Here is a 21,910-nt window from a genome sequence, read left to right as displayed (position 1 = left end):
CACCGACCCACGAGAAGCTACTGGCAAGCTTTCTCACATGCCCACATTAGCCGAATCCGAGATTCGAACCCACGCAGACAGAGGTGAGATGGCAGTGATCCGTAACGCTGAGCGCTTTAGACCACTCGGCCACTTGGGGCCCCCATGCATGCATGCATACATACATACATACATACATACATGCATGCATGCATACATACATACATACATGCATGCATGCATGCATGCATGCATGCATACATACATACATACATACATACATACATGGTGGACATATTATTTATTCATAAAAGTATTTTAGTTCATTTACTTATATCACAGTCGTTTGATACAAACAGTCAGGGCATTATTTTTTTTTAAATTATAAATATTTATATTTTAATGTAAAACGTTGAATTTTTCATGGAAACTGTCGATTTTCTATTATTAAAAATATATATAAATGTGTTCAGTAAAAATAATGTTGGATATAAAAGAATGTAACATTTTTATATGAATTCAAATTTTATAGCAGACATGTATTATTTTAATGTAAAAAAAAAACTTTTCCATATGATTTATTATTTTTGGGAATCTAAAGAATTATTTTTCCCGTAAAAATATATAAAAAAAAAATAGTAGAAAAGATTGTCTTACTTAGGCTAGTGCCGCAAATTATCTTCGTTTCGTTGTTTGTTATGATAAATTATAAGCCGCTTTATGTCTACTAGACGCATAACTCTATTTCAATAATAGTGTAAGCTTCTCATCTTCATGTTAATAAATTGGTGTTTTCTTTACCAGAGAGACAGTACCCGCATCGGGCAATTAAGATACTTTATCTAAGGAACAGTCTACATGTTCTTAGGATCTTTTTGAAAATGGGTTACCAGAGTAATATCCTGAAACTCATTATTCAACAAGTAAACAAATTTGCATGCATTTTTCGACCACGTGTTGATATGGCATTAAGTCCAGTAGTTGTATCTAGCGTCGCGGACGTCGATCCGCTGCATCTGCAGCACGGTCATGTTGGCCATTTGCCTTTTATTTACACTGACATTGTCTCAGACTTGAATGAAAGTCAGATTTCATATTTACCAAGATATAGGCACTTGAATAAATACGGATGCAAATCGTGCCAGGTCTCTTTCCACCGAAAGCTTCATGTCCTTTTACCCAGAAAAATTGGAACTATGCAGAAATTTGGTTCAGCTAGGTTTGAGCCATTAGTAATAAACAGCAGATACAAGTCAAAAAGCAAACAAAAGAAGGACAAAGTTGTAGAGGAGGAGGATTCTGAGTTAGAGGTATAATTATACAGATTACAATGTTGGAAGTGTCGGTATTTAATACATAGTTTAAGTGCAGTTGATAATGTGAATAGGCATAACCGGTTGGGTGTGGTATAGTCAAATATTACATATTGTACGTTATAAGTGAAAAGTAATAAATTATTAATTTAAAATTTTTATTTAAAAAAATGCTGTTATGATCTGTTTTGCTGGAAACGTATTTATTTAAGCTAAAAGAGAGGTAATTTTAGTTATTTTTGCACACAACATACCATGACTTTGAGATAGTACTGAGTTATTGCATTGTAATTAATGTATTGCATGAAATATAAGCAAGATACCGTGATTTTTATTATACACTGGGTCTTGTGTACAATGCATCAGGCAAACATCACAGTGCAGTGTAATATGGGCTGTCATAATAGTCTTTTTCCAGTCAGCCCGGTCCCATGACTGTCATATATTACACCCCATACTTGTAATTTGATGGCTATCAGAATTTCCATATTGAAACTAATGTTGGTAATGTTGATAGTGAAGAAAATGAAAAAATGTTCTTGAAACACATACTATTTGCTTGTTTGGATTTTTTCTTCTTTTCCTCTCTTATATCACTGCATGTAGTTCAGTAAATATTAATTGGCTAAAGTTTATATCTTCCAGTTTCATTAGTCCTTCATTCTTAATACTCATTTAAAAATAATGAATAGTACTTGATAATGGCTATTTATCCTAAATAAACTTTATTTGTATGCATAAATGGGGTACACCATATGTTGAATTTGGATGTAATTATGAAAACTATTGTAGTTGTGATATATGTTCCCACTAGTGAGTGAGAAGGCACATCCTTCAAAGCAAGACCTCTTTAGAAAGATATGAGAAAATGATGTCATCCCACAGGACTGGTGTAAGGCCTCATTGCTAAGCTACCAAAAAAGATGACCGTAGTAATTGTGACAACAGGTGAGGGATGACATTGCCTTCCATCCCCAGCAAAGTTTTCTGCAGAATTCTTCTCTGAAGGATTGACACAGCCATAGATTACAAAGTCAGACAGGAACAAGCAGGGTTCGACAAAGGAAGAAGATACATATATCATATATTTGCTCTACACAACAATATTGAACATTGTCTAGAGTGGAATGTGCCCCTTTACATCAGCTTCATTGAGTGCAAGAAGGCATTTCATAGTGTTCACTGTAAGGGTAGAGTATATGGAAAATTCTTAGAGCCTACGGAATAACATCCAAGATAATCAAACTCATTGGGAAGCTTTATGAGCACTTCAAATGCAGCATTATCCTTAACAACACTTACAGAGTCATTCAAGTGAAGTCTGGTGTTAGGCAAGGTTGCATCCTCTCTCCCATTCTTTTCCTCATCGACATCAACTGGATAATGTCAAACAATATCTGACCATGCCAGAGGGATACAGTGGACACTCTTCTTTCTCACACCTTGAAGATCTGGACTTTGCTGTTGATCTGGCTGTCATTTCATCAAGGCACTCTCATCTCCAAGAGAAATCTGACAGACTCGGCAAGTACACTAAACAGACTGCCCTGCATGTCCGTACAGAAAAAACCCAAGTGATATACACAAGTTCCACAGCTACTCCTCCAGTTACCATTGATGGAGAAGCACTTGTGTTTGTAGAGGATTTCACTCACCTGGGTAGCTTAATAAGCAGTGACGATGATGCCAAATAGGTCATCCAGGCCAGGTTAAATAAAGCCAGATGTGCTTTCAGCAGACTCTGTCCTATATGGAAATCAAAACAATATAGCCTCGAAACAAAGATCAGACTTTACAGCAGCAATATAAAGTTGGTGCTGCTCTGAGTGTCGGAGAGTAGTGAAGACAGACATGAGGAAAGTAAGTTCCTTTCATAATAGTTACTTGCATAAAATCTGCAACATCTAATGGCCAAATAAGATTTCCAATGTGAACCTATATGAAAAGATGGGATGTAACAACATTTAACATGGGGATCAAGATGCACAGGATCAAATGTCATGGACACGTAATGAGGATGCCCCATTAATGGATACCTAAGGTACCTCAGATGGACACCAGTAAATGTGGATGGACGACATTAGCCTGGTGAAGGACAGCGATGACCAAGCTGGAAGAGATGGAACTTTTCTTGTAATATCTATCTAAATACAATAAAAACTACTTGCTATTTGTCCTAAATAAACTATATATCAAGGATCGTCCTGGGCTTCGCCAATGTCGCAAATTGTGATTTTTTTTCCTTATTGGTGACAAAAATATCCCATCTGGCGATATTTTTGGCGACAGACTTTTTTTGTTATTTAATTTGTACATACAATCATGGATTTGGACTGGATAAATTAAAAGGGAGAATGAAAGGAAGCCACAAACTTGACTAAGCAATGCATTGGAATCAATCTGTTACACAAACGATCCTTTGTTCATATTGACAACTCCATCTTTACAGTACATTGTTACATCATAATCTGCTTATGCTGACATCTGGGCTGAGTACTGTATGCTGTGATACAGTCAATCATGCTACCGAACTATACCTACAACTGACCGACTTCTGAAGACGCGAATAGAACAGATACAATTAATTGAATGGCTAATCCTTCTGTTGTTTTTTTTTTTTTTTTACATATACCAATACAATATGAACCTTTATAGAAAACTAATAACCATTGAAGTACCGACTACTGCTTATAAATACAAAGCAAATGGAAAAAATCAATCACAATTATATCTGTTGCCAGTGCAGCATTTTACTCATTGATCTTTTTCTTTTGCCATCAATCCATGTTACGGCTGCAGAGACTTAAACTCCGCAACAAGAAATAGCAAAAAAAAACCAGTTTTGCATAATTAATAATAATTATTTATTTCTCAAAATACAGGAGTGAAAGAATCCCTAAATTGGGTGTGAATTTGTGCTTATATATATGGTCCAATATTGCCAGGTGTTGACTCATGTAAGTTTCATTTGTGGGAATGGAGATCCTATTTTGCTTGTCAAGAAAATGTATACAGCATTCAGTGATCATTCTTGGGAATTAGGAAGCAATTCACTACAAGCTTTGTGAAGATAGCCATGGGGGGGGGCTGCTGAGAGACTACTGGTGTCACCTGTCAGCACTGTAGACTGTGAACGTGGATTCAGTAAGATGAACCTCATAAAAACTGACATCAGAAATAAACTCTGCATCTCATCTCTCGAGAATTTAATGAGAATCAGCATGTACAGATGTGAACAATTAGACTTTGAAACTGCATTCAACAAGAGGTCAGCCCTAAAATCACGACGGATCTTCATGTAACACTTTGTAACATTTTGTTAATGCTTGTTGTAATTAGAGTATTAACTAACCCATCTTTTGTAATTTTCATTGCCTGTTACATTAATAGACTAAATTAACACTTGAAAAACTGTACACTACTTGTTCTGGCGACACTTTTTGAAAATTGGCGACAAAATATTGAGGTTGGTGATTTTTTTGGCGACAGCTTTTTAAAAGCCAGGACCATCCCTGTATATGTATGCATAAATGGGGTATATATATTGAATTTGCTTGTAAGTATGAGAACTATTGTAGTTGTGGTACATGTTTCCACTTGTGCATGAGAAGGCACATCCTGGAATGCAAGAATGTGGTTCACATTAAGATAAATACTGATTTTACCAAACTTACTGAACTGATATATGAGCAGTTGCATACTTTAGAAAAAGATGCTTTCATCAGTTCTATTGCATGTTTCGAGTGTCATTAAGGTAAAATCAAAAGGTGTGTGGTTCTGGTTACCTGACTGACCCTATGTTTTCTTGCCTACCCTACATTTTTGAGGGGTAAAAATATTTAAATAAGGAAAAAAATTAACAAAAGGATTCAGCTATGATCATAGTAAAATTCAGGAAGCAAGTGACTCTTATGTTCTTCATGTCAGTCTGTCCCAACCAAAAAAATACTAAGATAGGCAATTTGAGAGTTACTTACACAATAGACCATGGGATTAAAAAAACACCTTAACTGCATTAAAAGGTTTCTCAATCTAACCAGAACCACACATTTTTTTATTTGGCTTAATCATGACTTGAATTAAGTATAGTGTGCAGTATGCTTGCTTATGGTGAGTATGCAGGTCTCTGAAACCAGTTTAAATATGAGGAGTCCTGGAGTCTGCACTCATGAAATTCAAGAGTCCTCCAATCTGTACCTGAGAGTCCCTGTCATAAATTTTGGAGCCCCTCACATTGTAGTATGATATTATAAATGGCTAAGAATTCACTCCTGGTATTAATAAAATAATAGCAAATGCTTTTCATTTTCCATTCTGTCTTTTCATTTCATTAAAGTTCTGCTTAGAGCCGTGAGTTATCATTTGAACCAATTTCAAAATTGGCATCAAATTCAACAGAAAATGAAAAGTTATTGTTAGATTAAACAACAGATTTGTTCAGTAATCAAAGTTGTTTTTACTTCCATAGCAGATATATCCCAAACTGAAACACCACTACTCATGAAAACAACATCAACTGCCAACATTTTGAAGTCGCATGTTGGTGCAGAAGGCTGGCGATGTGATCACATGATCATGTCATGACAGGATATTGTTCCATTAAAGCTTTGTACAGATTTTCATCACTGGTATGTTAGAAGCTGCTTTTTATGTTTTCTTTTCTTGATTTCTATTATATATTGATATCAAAGTAAAATTATGTTAGAAGAAAAATTTATCAGTTTTGCATTTGTTTGTATATTTCAGCACTCATTACCATTAAAATGCCACATAGGCCATACCCAGTTTAACATGATTGCATGATCACCTGGCCAGTCTTGCCTCAGTTGAGAATGTTAGTGGCAGAAGTTCAGTTTCATGAGTGCTGTTTTGCCTCAGTTGAGAATGTTAGTGGCTGAAGTTCAATTTCATATGAGTGCTGTTTTGACAGAAGGTGTCCTAACTTTGATGCCATACTGGTTTTTTGCAGATTTTGCAAAGAATGTGTTCTGCCATCATATATGGAAAAACATTTCGTTATTGAATGGGAGAAAATTGTCTAACTTTGACTTAAAGCATCCTGGCACAGGGGCCTTTCAGTGCTGATATATGGATGAAAATACGTAAACAAGAAAAACTGTGAAACAAATATTTTCATAACTTACAGAATCAACAGTATTGGTAAAATTTCAACAGAACTTTCCCAGTCCTAGATTTCATGTCGATCTGCTGATACATTTAGTTATTAGGCAAGTATTTGTTTTGGGAGCAAACTCACTTTACTTTTAAAAATGTAAATTTTAGAGGAGCCATCTTTAAAGGGAGGATAAGTTTGTCATAAGAACTAGCTTGGGATGCTGACTTGGATAGTTCACCTGGGAGAAAAATCAAGTTAGCAAAATCTTTGACTGTAGCACTTTAGCTACCTTTTGTGGCAGTGGAGGCATTATATTCTCAAGGGAATTTCAGTGTTATTGTCTTTGCCTCATAATATGAAAAAGGATGTTTTAGTTGTTGGAGATAAGAGATTATATATCAGGGTGAACGTGTCACATAAACTGACCATTGATGTTGGCATGGATTGCTCCAGTTGTAGAACATCAGGCAAGTATTTGGGAGGTCTGCATTTGTGTCTTTGATCTACAATGCATATATTCCTTTTGACTATATCCATCTTTATTTCTTCCCCTTCAGGATAGGAGGATTGATGTTTTACTGTGTTATGAAGATTAAAAGAGGCAAGGATTGTGGTTGGATTCTGCTGCTGCTGTTGCTGATCGCTCAGATAATATTCTTACAGTAGTTATAAAGTAAGTTTATTGTTGACTTATATTTTTGTAGGAGGAAGAGGAGACAGATGAAGAAATAGATGATATGGTTTTTGAAGAGGATTATGATGCTCCCATGAACTATAAGCAGATCAAGGTCAATGTTAAATCCCTTCGTGCTGATAGCATTCTTGGAAGTGGTCTTAACATGCCAAGAAAGTAATTATATATATTTTGTTAACAATATTTATACATGTGTACATATCAGTGTTTAGATGGATAGCAGAGCTTTGGAATCAGTCATATATGCCATACATGTTCAACAAGAATGATATTTTGACCGACTTTAAAATGTCTAAATTGGACATTGTGAGACTGTAATATTTTGCTCATATTCATTATTAATAAATAATGGTCTTAAATGAACTCGTACATGGGTACTGACCTCACCCTGATATACAGGCATGAAACTGCCTTAGAACTGAACATATTCATGGGTTTAGACCTCACCCTGATATACAGGCATGAAACTGCCTTAGAACTGAACATATACATTGGTTTAGACCTCACCCTGATATACAGGCATGAAACTGCCTTAGAACTGAACTCATCCATGGGTTTAGACCTCACCCTGATATACAGGCATGAAACTACCTTAGAACTGAACATATACATGGGTACTGACCTCACCCTGATATACAGGCATGAAACTGCTTTAGAACTGAACTCATACATGGGTTTAGACCTCACCCTGATGTACAGGCATGAAACTGCCTTATAAATGAACATATACGTGGGTTTAGACCTCACCCTGATATACAGGCATGAAACTGCCTTAGAACTGAACTCATACATGGGTTTAGACCTCACCCTGATATACAGGCATGAAACTGCCTTAGAACTGAACATATACATGGGTACTGACCTCACCCTGATATACAGGCATGAAACTGCTTTAGAACTGAACTCATACATGGGTTTAGACCTCACCCTGATATACAGGCATGAAACTGCCTTAGAACTGAACTCATACATGGGTACTGACCTCACCCTGATTTACAGGCATGAAACTGCCTTAGAACTGAACATATTTATGGGTTTAGACCTCACCCTGATGTACAGGCATGAAACTGCCTTATAACTGAACATATACATGGGTTTAGACCTCACCCTGATGTACAGGCATGAAACTGCCTTAGAACTGAACTCATACATGGGTACTGACTTCACCCTGATATACAGGCATGAAACTGCTTTAGAACTGAACTCATACATGGGTACTGACCTCACCCTGATGTACAGGCATGAAACTGCCTTAGAACTGAACTCATACATGGGTTTAGACCTCACCCTGATTTACAGGCATGAAACTGCCTTAGAACTGAACATATACATAGGTTTAGACCTCACCCTGATATACAGGCATGAAACTGCTTTAGAACTGAACTCATACATGGGTTTAGACCTCACCCTGATATACAGGCATGAAACTGCCTTGGAACTGAACTCATACATGGGTTTAGACCTCACCCTGATATACAGGCATGAAACTGCCTTAGAACTGAACTCATACATGGGTACTGACCTCACCCTGATTTACAGGCATGAAACTGCCTTAGAACTGAACATATTCATGGGTTTAGACCTCACCCTGATGTACAGGCATGAAACTGCCTTATAACTGAACATATACATGGGTTTAGACCTCACCCTGATGTACAGGCATGAAACTGCCTTAGAACTGAACTCATACATGGGTACTGACTTCACCCTGATATACAGGCATGAAACTGCTTTAGAACTGAACTCATGCGTGGGTACTGACCTCACCCTGATATACAGGCATGAAACTGCCTTAGAACTGAACATATTCATGGGTTTAGACCTCACCCTGATGTACAGGCATGAAACTGCCTTATAACTGAACATATACATGGGTTTAGACCTCACCCTGATGTACAGGCATGAAACTGCCTTAGAACTGAACTCATACATGGATACTGACTTCACCCTGATGTACAGGCATGAAACTGCTTTAGAACTGAACTCATACATGGGTTTAGACCTCACCCTGATTTACAGGCATGAAACTGCCTTAGAACTGAACTCATACATGGGTTTAGACCTCACCCTGATTTACAGGCATGAAACTGCTTTAGAACTGAACTCATACATGGGTTTAGACCTCACCCTGATATACAGGCATGAAACTGCTTTAGAACTGAACTCATACATGGGTTTAGACCTCACCCTGATATACAGGCATGAAACTGCCTTAGAACTGAACATATACATGGGTTTAGACCTCACTTGATATACAGGCATGAAACTGTCTTAGAACTGAACTTATACATAAGTTTCGACCTCACCCTGATATACAGGCATGAAACTGCCTTAGAACTGAACATATACATGGGTACTGACCTCACCCTGATATACAGGCATGAAACTGCCTTAGAACTGAACGTATTCATGGGTTTAGACCTCACCCTGATGTACAGGCATGAAACTGCCTTATAACTGAACATATTCATGGGTTTAGACCTCACCCAGATGTACAGGCATGAAACTGCCTTAGAACTGAACTCATACATGGATACTGACTTCACCCTGATGTACAGGCATGAAACTGCTTTAGAACTGAACTCATACATGGGTACTGACCTCACCCTGATTTACAGGCATGAAACTGCCTTAGAACTGAACTCATACATGGGTTTAGACCTCACCCTGATTTACAGGCATGAAACTGCTTTAGAACTGAACTCATACATGGGTTTAGACCTCACCCTGATATACAGGCATGAAACTGCTTTAGAACTGAACTCATACATGGGTTTAGACCTCACCCTGATATACAGGCATGAAACTGCTTTAGAACTGAACTCATGCATGGGTACTGACCTCACCCTGAATGACAGGCATGAAACTGTCTTAGAACTGAACATATACATGGGTTTAGACCTCACCCTGATATACAGGCATGAAACTGCCTTAGAACTGAACATATACATGGGTTTAGACCTCACTTGATATACAGGCATGAAACTGCCTTAGAACTGAACTCATACATGGGTACTGACCTCACCCTGAATGACAGGCATGAAACTGTCTTAGAACTGAACATATACATGGGTTTAGACCTCACCCTGATATACAGGCATGAAACTGCCTTAGAACTGAACATATACATAAGTTTAGACCTCACCCTGATATACAGGCATGAAACTGCCTTAGAACTGAACTCATACATGGGTTTAGACCTCACTTGATATGTACTATAGGCATGAAACTGCCTTAGAACTGAACATATACATAGGTTTAGACCTCATCTTATATATAAGTGTGAAACTGCCATAAAACTGAACTTGTACATGGTTCCTAACCTCATCTTAATATACAGGTGTGAAAATGTCTTACAACCTCTGTAAATAGCACAGTGTATTACTGACAAACTAGTTGGGGTGTAGACTGTGATTTAATGAGTAAGGAGGGATCCCAGTCAAGTAGTTAAGCCATTTAAAAAAAAACAGGAAAGGAAAAGTGAACTATTCCTGTACAGATTACTTTATTTGCCAACAGCTTGATTTTGTTCTGATTTACAGGTTAAATAGTGAGGAGTAAGTTTGCACATCTGTCATTTTATATCGGAGGAAAGCAAAAATGAAATAAACATTACATGGGATACATTATATACTAACAGCTTCGCTTTGTACTATTAAATATATAGGCTGTACTATTAAATATATAGGCAATATTGGAAGTAGTTGGCTTGCATATTTACATTTACCATGAAAAACAAGTTTTGATGACCTCACCCACACATGATTTTTGGGATTTCTTTTAACTAGGATTATTTTCTGTGGCAAGGATTATTCAAAAAGATCTTTGTGAAAGCTGAACAACTGTATCATCCAGTCTCTGAGTGAGTGAAAGGATGAACTCTAATGATACATGCTTCACCTTCAAAGTCAACACTAAACTAATGCAGCAAAGACTGCATCTAATTAAGACAGTATTCCACTACCTAAAAGATTTTAGGGAGAGTAACTGGGTGTAATTTTTATTTTATGTTTATGGTTGAGATTATGCGAGTTTGTGCACATACATGCATGTGTTTTTGTGGATTTGACAGTGCTATTTCTACTACTGTTGGTACAGAAGTGTATTAAATACTTCGTAGAAGTCTTATTTTTAATACTTCGTAGAAGTCTTATTTTTAATTTCATTTTTTCACTCATTTTCTGTAGGCTTATGAAGCAGGCAGCTTTAATTATTCACCTTTTTGGTGTTGTGTACACTGTCCGACTTTGGGACCATGGAAAAACACTTAAGTCTCAAAAATACCACTGACTGAGGTATAAGATCTATGGTAACAACAAACCCTTTGAGCCATACAACTTAAATGATTCTCTTCCAAAGGCAGTGTCCAACTATGGTAACTTGGCAGTGTTTTGTGTCAGCTGTATTATGAAGCTGTTATCTGCATTTCCTACTACATTTTAAGATGTTATTTTAATAAATTGCATTGAATTCAAAGTATATTTTGTACCAATAGCTATATATTCACTTCAGAGCTGGAATTAGAGACAAAATGTGGATATATATATATTGGAGATAATGTTATGAGTTAAGATGAAAAGAGGGTTGGGATGAAAGTATGTGGGATTGACTACAGCCTGATAAAATGGATGTCTGACAGTACTGTACCATATTTGCCAGCCATTAAGTCAATGCGGAGTATAAGTTGGATGAGCAAATTTGGCAAATTTTCCATCCTTCATCCATATATAAGTTATGCTGAGTTTAAGACGAGGCCAGATCAATACCTCGGCTTCGTCTTTTTCAATTTGTTTCTCAAAGCATCGCAAATTTGATCCTATCTATAACTCAGTAACCTTTCAGGTATGGATCAATAAATCTATCCAAAAGTACCTAATTTGTTTCACACTAAATATTTTAAACATATACTTTTAGCTTCATATAATGATGCTGACCTGAATATTTGCTGAGTTACAGAAAATGATAAAATTTGCGATGCTTTGTGGAATTAGACTTTAATAACTAATGGTTTTGTAATATTAAAAGGATCAATGTATGCTATTTCAGATTACCAGCAATAGGGATATTGTACCATTGATGCTAAAATGCTTTTTCCACGTATCTTTTTTGGGGGAGGAGAGAGATCCAGAGAGATGCATCTATATATATATATATATATATATATATATATATATATATATATATATTTGAGAGAGAGAGTGAGAGATTCCAGGTCTTTTGGGGATTTTTCTTCACCTTATTGCCCATGTTTAGCTAAAGCTTTTGTCAAAGAGAGAAACAAATTAATAAATAGTAAATGTAAACTATGAAAATATATACCATACTCCTTCAGGGTTTGAATACTGTATTTACCGCATATTTGGGACACCATAAATTAATTTTAAAAGTAATTTTTTTGTGCACTGTATGTTTTTGGACACATCATTTTTTTCGAGTCGTAAGTTGTGGGACACCTTTTAAATCATTCGAAAATTACATGTCGGAAATTGCAATCCAACTGAAATTTTATTTTTTAAATATAAAACTTGAGATAAAACTCTTTAATCCACTGCAGCAGCATCTCATCAACACAACCCTTCTCCTGCACACGTACGGTCTATTATTTTGGTACATGAATACTTTTTTAACTTTCTCATACCGTGAAAAATTGTTGGAGGCAACACACCACCTGAAGTGGAATCTGCAAGAACAAAAGGAAGATTTTTTTCTTCAAATCTGCGCTAGTTTTTCTAATTCTCACACTTTTGATGCCCATCTTATCGTCAGTCCATCCAGGAATGTGATCAAAGTACACTAGAGTTTCATCCATGTTAATTATCATATTGTCGGCAAAATAATCTGTTTCTCTTCTGACCATCACGAATTCATCACGTGATTTTATTTTCTCCAAATCTTCTGGATGATGCTGGGTCATCGATGTTCACACACGAAGCACTATAGTGCAACTTTAAAAACTGTTACATTGTTTTACTTTATTGTCAAACTTTTTGTGAATACTGTTGAAAAGGAACAAAAGTTAGCTTCCATATCTCGGCCGTCTTTGTATATTCAAAGCTAAAAAAAATAAATCGGCACACTTAAAAGAATCCAGTAGTCAGCATCTGAGGTCAGCTTGCTTTGCAATAAAATAACCTTTGTATTGATATCCTTTATAAAAGATCGGCCTCCGAGTCCAAAGTCGGCTTCCAAGGTCTGCTTGCTTTGTAATAAAAATAACCTTTGTCATTGATGTCCTGTCGGCAAGTTCAAAGAAGTTTACTGCTGGCTGCTAGTTGTGTTTATTTACCACCAGGGCTTATATGTGCTTGTCATCTTTAGTAATAATTAATACAAAGCTTCACTGATGTCTGCGGGTAAATATTAATGATACTTATGTAACCCGTGCTGACGAAAAGATTGTCAATTGCACTCAAGTGAATGTGTTTTAAAATAATGATTTTTGTTTGCGAGATACTGGCATACAGTATAGTTCTCTTCTGGCCTTAACGAATTCATCACATGATTTTATTTTCTCCAAATATTCTGGGTGATGCTGGGTCATCGACATCTGTGCACAAAGCACTATATTGTGTCACTTTAAAATTTGTTCCATTGTTTCAATTTATTTTCAAAATTCCCGTGAATACGGTTGAAAAGGAACCCAAGTATGCTTCCATATCTCGGCCGTCTTTGTATATTCAAAAAAAAAAAATAAAATCGGCTCACTTCACAGAATCCATAGTCAACTTCTGATGTTGGCTTGCTTTGCAATAAAATAACCTTTGTATTGATATCCTTTACAAAATAAAGTAACCAGGGTCGGCTTCTGAGATCGCCTGCTTTGTAATAAAAATAACCTTTTGTCTTTGATGTCCTGTCAGTAGGTTCAAAGAAAGAGTTAACTGCTTGCTGCCAGTCATGTTTATTCACCACCAGGGCTTATATGTGCTTGGTATAGTAAGGATAATTATGTAACCCTAACTGGTGAAAAGACTGTCACTTGCACTCAAGTGAATGTGTTTTCAAATGATGATTTTTTTTGGCGAGATAATGTCATACAGTAGATCTTGATATAATTCAATCTTGATTATTTTGCACCAGACACTGTGTCATGCGTGAATGGCATCTTCAAGATATCAGTTGACTATTTCCCTCTTGTATGCGATATTTTTTGGCTCCAGTTTTCAGTCAGATAACATGTTCAAACCTTTGAGCACAACCACACACAATTGTTTCTCATTGTTCATGCCAATGAACAACATGGTGTGTGGTATCGGACATAATTGATACACGCTACAGTATGGAAGCCTACGCTACTTATACAGATTCGTGGAAATATTTTATTCTTTAATGCTCATGTTGAAAAAAGGAATAAATAATACCACAAGGTTAGTTTCTTTCTTTTTATTATCAATTAAGAGTTTTATTTATCTATTTTATTGCGACGTGCAGTTGGGGGGGGGGGAGCACAAATGCAATGCAAATTTATTTTGTTTCTTAAGTTTTGGGACATATGACCAAAGTGTAAAAATGTTTCACCATAAGTTCTAGGACAGGAAAAAAAAAATTATTTTATCGTGTCCCAACATATGCGGTAAATACGGTATTTACAGTAGTTTATATTCATATAGACTCCATTTACTAGGTTAAATCCCAAGTACAACCATTTTACATGATGTCTGATTTTCTTTGCAAGTATAACGATCTCTCCATTCCTAACAAATATGATTTTTGTTTTTTCTTCAAGTGCATGTACTCTTCTCATACTTAGGCGGCAATTGTTTTTGATTTTTGCTCATGCTATATGTTACATTAAATTGCTGTCAGTCCTATCGGCAAGTTCAAAAAATGTCACTGGTTGAGAAATTTAAATGAGTAACACCTGGCATTTCATTTCATTGTATGGTACCATATTGATAATACGCATGGGTTAGCCTCATTTCCCTATTGGTAGCCTCACTGATCTGATCTGGTGTGCCAAACCTTGACCTGAAACAGGAGTTAACTTTGGAAAACCTGACTGTGTCTGTAACATGTTTAATTAGCATATACATACCACTACAAAGCCACGTGATTTGTGAACAGTGGTATGGACAACTAAAACTAGAAGGGATTGCTTACCTAGTGGGATTAATTGTTAATGGAATATGGTACTGCACTTTTGTATACGAGTATGATCACAGTCATCAAGTAAGTGAACAATAAAAGATTTCCGTACAATCATAAATGCATCTCTCTTTCATAATGGGACATAATTTTTATTTGATCAAGGTACAGTAAGAAAATTGTGATGCATTATCTGTCTCTGTCATGATTATTCATCTTCTAATTTTTAAATTCTAAGGCACCCATATCAAATTTAAGCAACGTATATTACAAACAACATATATTACTAATGTATGCTGCTTTAGAGCAATTGCATCTTATAGAAGTTAATTTTAATACTGACAATCATGTAATTGTTTCAAATCCTCAATGTGGAGCCCTACATTTGTTTGTACATGATCTCTTCCCCAAACTGAAATGTTTTTACACATTATTTTTCATACCTTTGGAGAATTTTTTTTTATATGAAAAATTATGTGACATACCATAAAGCGATTTGGATGACAAATTCCATATAGAAGTCGATCATGAGTATAAGACGAAGCTAAGATTTTCTGGTTAAAAAGTATCATCTTATAGGCCGGAAAATATGGCAGTTGACAATTTATCTGCAGCTGTGAGCTAGATGGATGGATGGAAACCTGACCAAAGTGCTCAGTAAGGCATCATTCATGATTGCATTCATGAACAAATTATCTTTTATTTTTGATCCTTGGATCATCTAAGATAATTGAATGTTATACCTGTGTGGGAGCACTATATAGTCTGGATTGGACTCTCATGCCATTAAACCCTAAGCATTTACATTGGCATATCTGGAATGTTTGGTTTAGTTTCATATTTTACTGCTGGTAGGTTATTTAGTGCAGAGGTAAAAGTGCCTTGTCCAGAGACAGGTAGCCAACCTAATTTGATACTATGGTGGGATATGAAAGTACACACTTTTGGTCATGTCTCTGACAAACTAGCTACTAAACCACCAAGGCTATCTTTAAATTAAACTCAACCAAAGTGAATGGGCTGTAATACATAACTCAACCTGCCTTTTTTATCATCAGAAATAATTGAACGTAATGCATAAATGGTATTTAGTCTTGTTTGAGGCTTAAATGTGGATTGTCTAATCCAATCAATTTTATTTTCCTTTGATTCTTTGTAATTAGTCATAATTGGCCATGTGAAAAATGTTAATCTGTTATTATAATTCATTTGTATATTATATTGCATATTATAACCAGACATTTTGTTGAAAAAGTATTAGCTTAAGCTATTCTTCAGGTCATTTATGGACTTTGCAGTCAAATAAATGAAGAATTAAAATTCACTGAAATTGACACTCTTTTTTTGTCTATTATTAGAGCAATAAATAAAAGAGGACTTACAATTTTAAAATTTACCACTCATGGTGTTTTGTTTCCTTCGTTTGAAACTTTGTTGAAATGTTCAGAGTGATTAGACTAGATTGGTTAATATTGAAGATGTGTCCCAGTGAAGACCATAACATTAGATTGGTCATTAGAGAACATGTGTCCCAGTGAAGGCCCTGATAATAGATTAGTTAACAGAGAAGATGTGTCCCAGTGAAGGCCATGATAATAGATTGGTCAGTAGAGAATGTGTCCCATTGAAGGCCATGATAATAGATTGGTCAGTAGAGAATGTGTGTCCCAGTGAAGGCCATGATAACAGATTGGTCAGTAGAGAATGTGTGTCTCAGTGAAGGCCATGATAATAGATTGGTCAGTAGAGAATTGTGTCCCAGTGAAGGCCATGATAATAGATTGGTCAGTAGAGAATGTGTCCCAGTGAAGGCCATGATAAACGACTGGTTAAGCTATACATTTTTGTTTTCTATCATACTTTTTCGTCCACTCCATAAAAAACTTTTGAGCTGTTTGAGATTGAGTGATACGATTTGGCATGCATATGTGATCATTCGAGATCAGTGTCATAGAGTAATTATGTTGAATTTTTCTGTTATAATTCCTTTCCACTCTAATTTTTAGAACCATTTGAAACTGGTTTTACTATACATTATGTGATCACTTAAAGGTGTCTTGTTTCCGAGTGGTGATCCTATTTTCAAGCTTAAGGTCACAGGTCAGTGGATCATGTTTCGGTCAGTTTTTTTATGATAAATGGATGAATCTTGGAATATTTGTATATTGTCAATAGTATTATGTTGCATTGGATTTTTGTGATCTTATCCTAAAGGTCAAGATCACATACCAATAGTTTATGGTTACTTTTGTTTCTTCTTCACATAATAAAACCTGTTTGATGTACAAGGACAGAGCCTTCCATTAGGTTCAAAGTTGGAGGGTGAGATGCCAAAGTAGGCTGGGTTTTGAAATGGGGATACAGGTTATTTTATTTAAGTAGCCAGGTGTGAAGTAAAATTAGCCAGGTTAATCACCTGATTCCTGGCTGATCAGGGGAGCCCAACAGGTATCAACTATTGTCCACTTGCACTTCTTTCTTCAAGTTGGTGATTTTTTTCACAAATGCTTGTTAAGCTGTGGCAATGAAACTTTGTTACTTTTGATGTCTTCCCAGTAACTTTACTGCTGTCATAAAATGTCAGATTTCATGATTGTAAACATTTGTGACCTCATCATGGTAGGCAGGGGACACAGATCAGACTTTGCTTGTTTTAAACATATTTAAGATAAGGCTTGTGTATATTTTATGTATACCTAAGATGCATATTTGATATAAATATACAAATCACTTTCTGCAGTATATTTCATAAGGGAATGACCCAAAACAGTTAAACTTAAGTCGATATTGCACTGAAGGCTTGTACAATCTTGTGAAAACTACTTTTTTGGGTCAATAAATGTATTTATTTCTTTATCATATGTCTAGCAGTTTATCAGCATTATGACTAGCTGATCAGCATCCAGGTCAGCATTGTCAGCATCCTAACATCTTGTCAGCATTCTGACTAGCAATTTGTCTGCAAATATTTGGTAGTGGAACATATTTACTTATGGTTTTTCCCATATACATTGTTTGTGGAAAAAAAATATAATTAGAAAGTCCAAAAGGGGAAGTTTCAGGATATCTCTTTCAGCAGAAAATCTTTCTGTTTAAGTATATCACATCAATAGGCATCACATATTTGTCCTGCTCCTTTATTTCACATTATTTTCTTTGAAAGTTTTTGTTTTAGTATTTTTTTAAATGCAAAAGGTGAACAGTCATGTCTGTCAAAAATGTAGTCTGTTTACTTATTTCCCTGAAATATACTGAAACTTTTATCTATGTTTGCTTATTCAGAATTATTTGTCCTGAATTTGCCACCTCATTCATACCTTTATGAAATACTTATTCTTAATGTGTATTACTTTCAGCAAGCTTGATGAGTGCTTTTATCAAAGTTCCTTGCGGCTCAACGGCGTCAAGCTGCTCAAAAAGAGTAAACAGGTAGAAAGGAAATGTTGCTGATTATTAGCAATTTTAGTAGGAATATCTTCACACAATTACATATCATAGCAAGGGGATGTCCATAAATTCTGAATGCAAGTAATCATCCAGTTTTGACCCCCTCTCATTGCACTGCATACACTTTTGTATCCCCCGCACATGTACACTTCTGCATCACTCCCCCTTTCAGCAGTAGCTGAACATCTGAACTTTAAATTATGAGGCTTAATACATTTGTTAAAAATAGGCAGTTTCAAGTTTTATTGCTATGTAAAAAAAACTTAACCAGGATGACTTGAAAACAAAAGTGAGGATGTATTAACCTATAAAACATGGTTTGAATTTTACAAAAAGTTGTTACCAATGCTTTTCCGAGGTAAATGTAAAAGACTTGAGGTGCAGAACATACTAACAGACCCCTCCCCCCATGCATAAGTAATTTATGGACATCCCCTTATCAAGAATGTCTTCTTAGTTATGATGTGCTTCATACAATCTGCATATTAGGACCTCCTGCACATAAGGGTCACCAGCATATACATACCATGTGCATATTATATTCGCCTGTATATAAGGACCAACTACATATAAAACCTGCAAATAAGGGTCACCTGCATATACAGACCAATTGTGTATTTGGGTCACCTGCATATAATGACTACCTGCATTAAAATGACACATTCTTTAAGTTTTAAAGTTGATCATTTAGACAGGCTAGACAGTATGTGTACAGTTATGAAAGCCCTAATGTGACAGGAAGAAAAAGATGATTTAAGACATTTGTTGTTGTATAGATGGCAAAACAATGGTCAGTGGTATTTTCCAGTTGTTTGTCAAGTGATGCATTAGGATTCTATCATTCCTGTGATAACAGGGTGGCATGATAGTGCAGTTCACTGGCAGAACATTGAATTTAGCATAACCCTTATGTTGTTTTGATGTGGTTCCAATTTACAGGGTTTAAGAAGTAGTTCCAATTTTCTTATACCCTTCCATCAAGAAGAAAATCATGGATTCATACATTTATGCATTTTGACCAACGATAATTATTGTTACTGTTATTTCAGTACACTTGCTGAGACTTAACTTGCAAATAAAAACTTTCTTGACAGTGTGGATGGCTTTTAATTGGAGTAAGGAAAGAACACTTATTTTCGAGTCAAAGGTCAAGGTCACTGATTTAAAGAATATTCTATGCTCAATAACTTGAGTTCTTCACAATCGACTATTACCAAAGTTTGTGGATGGCTTGTAATTGGGGTAAATAATAACTCTTTCAATTGTGAAGTCAGTATATGACTGAACAAATAAAAATGGTGTCCATGCAATAATATTAGTTTTATATCTCTTACATGGACCGAACATTGCGCACAAGAAAGAAGACTTTCATTTTTAAGGTCAAAGGTCAAGTTCACTGACAAAGAAGAAAAATGGTTTCTGTTGATATGTACATGAAAAACACCAACAGTGACTGCAAAACAAAAGACAAGATGGAATTTGACAAAGTGCAGCCGGTAGTAATATAGAAAATTATTATTGTATTAAAGACTTCAAAGAATCGGTATTAATACTGATGCAGAAAAATGTTTCTAGAAAGGACACTGATGGGAATAATTGAATTTCTCCATTTTAGACAGGTGTCATGTATATTGAGGTGATTTTATATGTAAGTGAAGCTGATGGAAGGGGTTAATAAATTTTGTCTTCTGTGAGTTAACATTATATAGAGGTGCGTGCAACTTATTGCAGTTTCACTGTTAGACCCTTCCTACTGGGTATCACTTCCAGCATGTATCAATCAGCTCCAGACATGTTGGACGCAAACTGGGGGCAGATAGATAGTACTACACCAGTTGGCAACATCACTTTGAATGTTGCTCTAGCATGGCTGTGATTATATTGGGAAAATGTGTCTCAAATTTTTTAAAAAATGTTTAAAAGTCAAAATATAATAAAATGAAATCCATTTGTTCAACAGTGGTTTCTGATGTCTGGTTAGACATGTCAGGGAATTGTCATCCCCCTTATACACCAGTAATACAAAGTTTAATCCTGGAAAAGCTTGAAGATAACAATAACAGTCATTGACAAAATATCATAAAACCAGCCGGTAGGGTTTTCTGCATGAACAAAACTTGGTTAAAATTGACAAGATTGCAGTTCTTATGTACACATGTTTTTGTTCCTTTTTATTATAAATTGGGGTATGAAAAACATTTTTTGATAGTTCCAAGGGGTTTTTCATACTGCTTCTGAGTATTTGAAAAATCCCATCATTACAGGGAACAGGTTTTAGTGCCATTGTTCCTATCCCAGTATGCATCTCTATTGGTACATTTGTTTTTCAGGTAGATGAGGGGGACTTTTTAGACCTGGTGGTGGAAAAAACAGACAACATATTAAAAGTTAAACGTGTACGCCTGATGAAAATACTGAAAAACACAACTAGTACAGGACGCCGGCAAGTAATTATCCGAGCATGGAGGGGTGTATTTGAAATCGCTAATCCAGATACAGGAAAATTTCACGAAGAAGAAACGGATAGGAGTAATTAATTATTCCTAATATGTGCCGGAAGTATTTTATATTCTATATCATTAAATGAACTTTGACAGAACAAAAGGAGATCCATCTATTAAAAAATATATAATTGCAGAAAAATCTTTCTTTTCTTTTTAAAAATCTAGAATTTTATGTGTATCAGTTCCAAGTTTCACTATCATGTGTGTATCAATTCCAAGTTTCACTATCACGTGTGTATCAATTTAAAGTTTCATTCTTCTCCTCAGAATGTTCTGGATACTGTTGTCAGGTTTGAATTTATTGTTAGAAAATCAGAGTTAAAAGGATTTTGCAATAGTCTGCAATGTTTTAATCAACAACAGAAAAAAACCCAGCTGTTTATTCTACAAAGAAATTCCCAAAAATCTTACAAATGATGTTTTGAAAAGACTACCTGTATAATTTATGTATACAATTTTAGTATCTGCTTTAAAACAGGTTTGACAAAGAAATATCTGAAAAATTGAACATTATAGATAGTGGAATCCCACTATAACGCAATAATTGGGGTCTGAAAATGTGGATCACATTAATAGCGGGGTTGCGTTAATGCTGGGTTTTATTTGAATTCATATGTGAACTCTTCCCCCAAATGATAAACATTTTACACACTATTTTTCATACTTTTACAAGAAAAATACATGTACATTTAAAATTTCTACGATCGTATTATATTCGAATTCATACATGATCTCTTCCCCAAAATGATAATTTTTTAATACACTATTTCAC

General features: G+C 35.6%; 1 protein-coding gene across 2 annotated transcripts; it reads left to right on the top strand.

The window, feature by feature from the left end:
- The first annotated feature begins 752 nt into the window (after positions 1–752).
- On the top strand, positions 753–21,277 carry LOC149786554 (mitochondrial transcription rescue factor 1-like). Of its 2 annotated transcripts, none has more exons than XM_089977059.1 (4): positions 753–1,289; positions 7,113–7,258; positions 18,544–18,616; positions 20,965–21,277. In XM_089977059.1, the coding sequence occupies exons 1-4, from the start codon at positions 861–863 to the stop codon at positions 21,169–21,171; spliced, it is 855 nt and encodes a 284-aa protein (XP_089833185.1). In that variant the 5' UTR covers positions 753–860; the 3' UTR covers positions 21,172–21,277. The 2 variants fall into 2 exon arrangements, with proteins under 2 accessions (XP_089833185.1, XP_089833186.1); XM_089977060.1 differs by lacking the exon at positions 753–1,289 and adding an exon at positions 1,722–5,920.
- The last annotated feature ends 633 nt before the right edge of the window (positions 21,278–21,910 follow it).

Source organism: Sinohyriopsis cumingii, chromosome 12, assembly GCF_028554795.1.
Source record: "Sinohyriopsis cumingii isolate HCF-2022 chromosome 12, ASM2855479v2, whole genome shotgun sequence".
In the NCBI taxonomy this organism is placed as follows: domain Eukaryota; kingdom Metazoa; phylum Mollusca; class Bivalvia; order Unionida; family Unionidae; genus Sinohyriopsis; species Sinohyriopsis cumingii.
The sequence above is the reverse complement of the archived record's forward strand: the minus strand, read 5'-3'. Positions and strand labels throughout refer to the sequence as shown.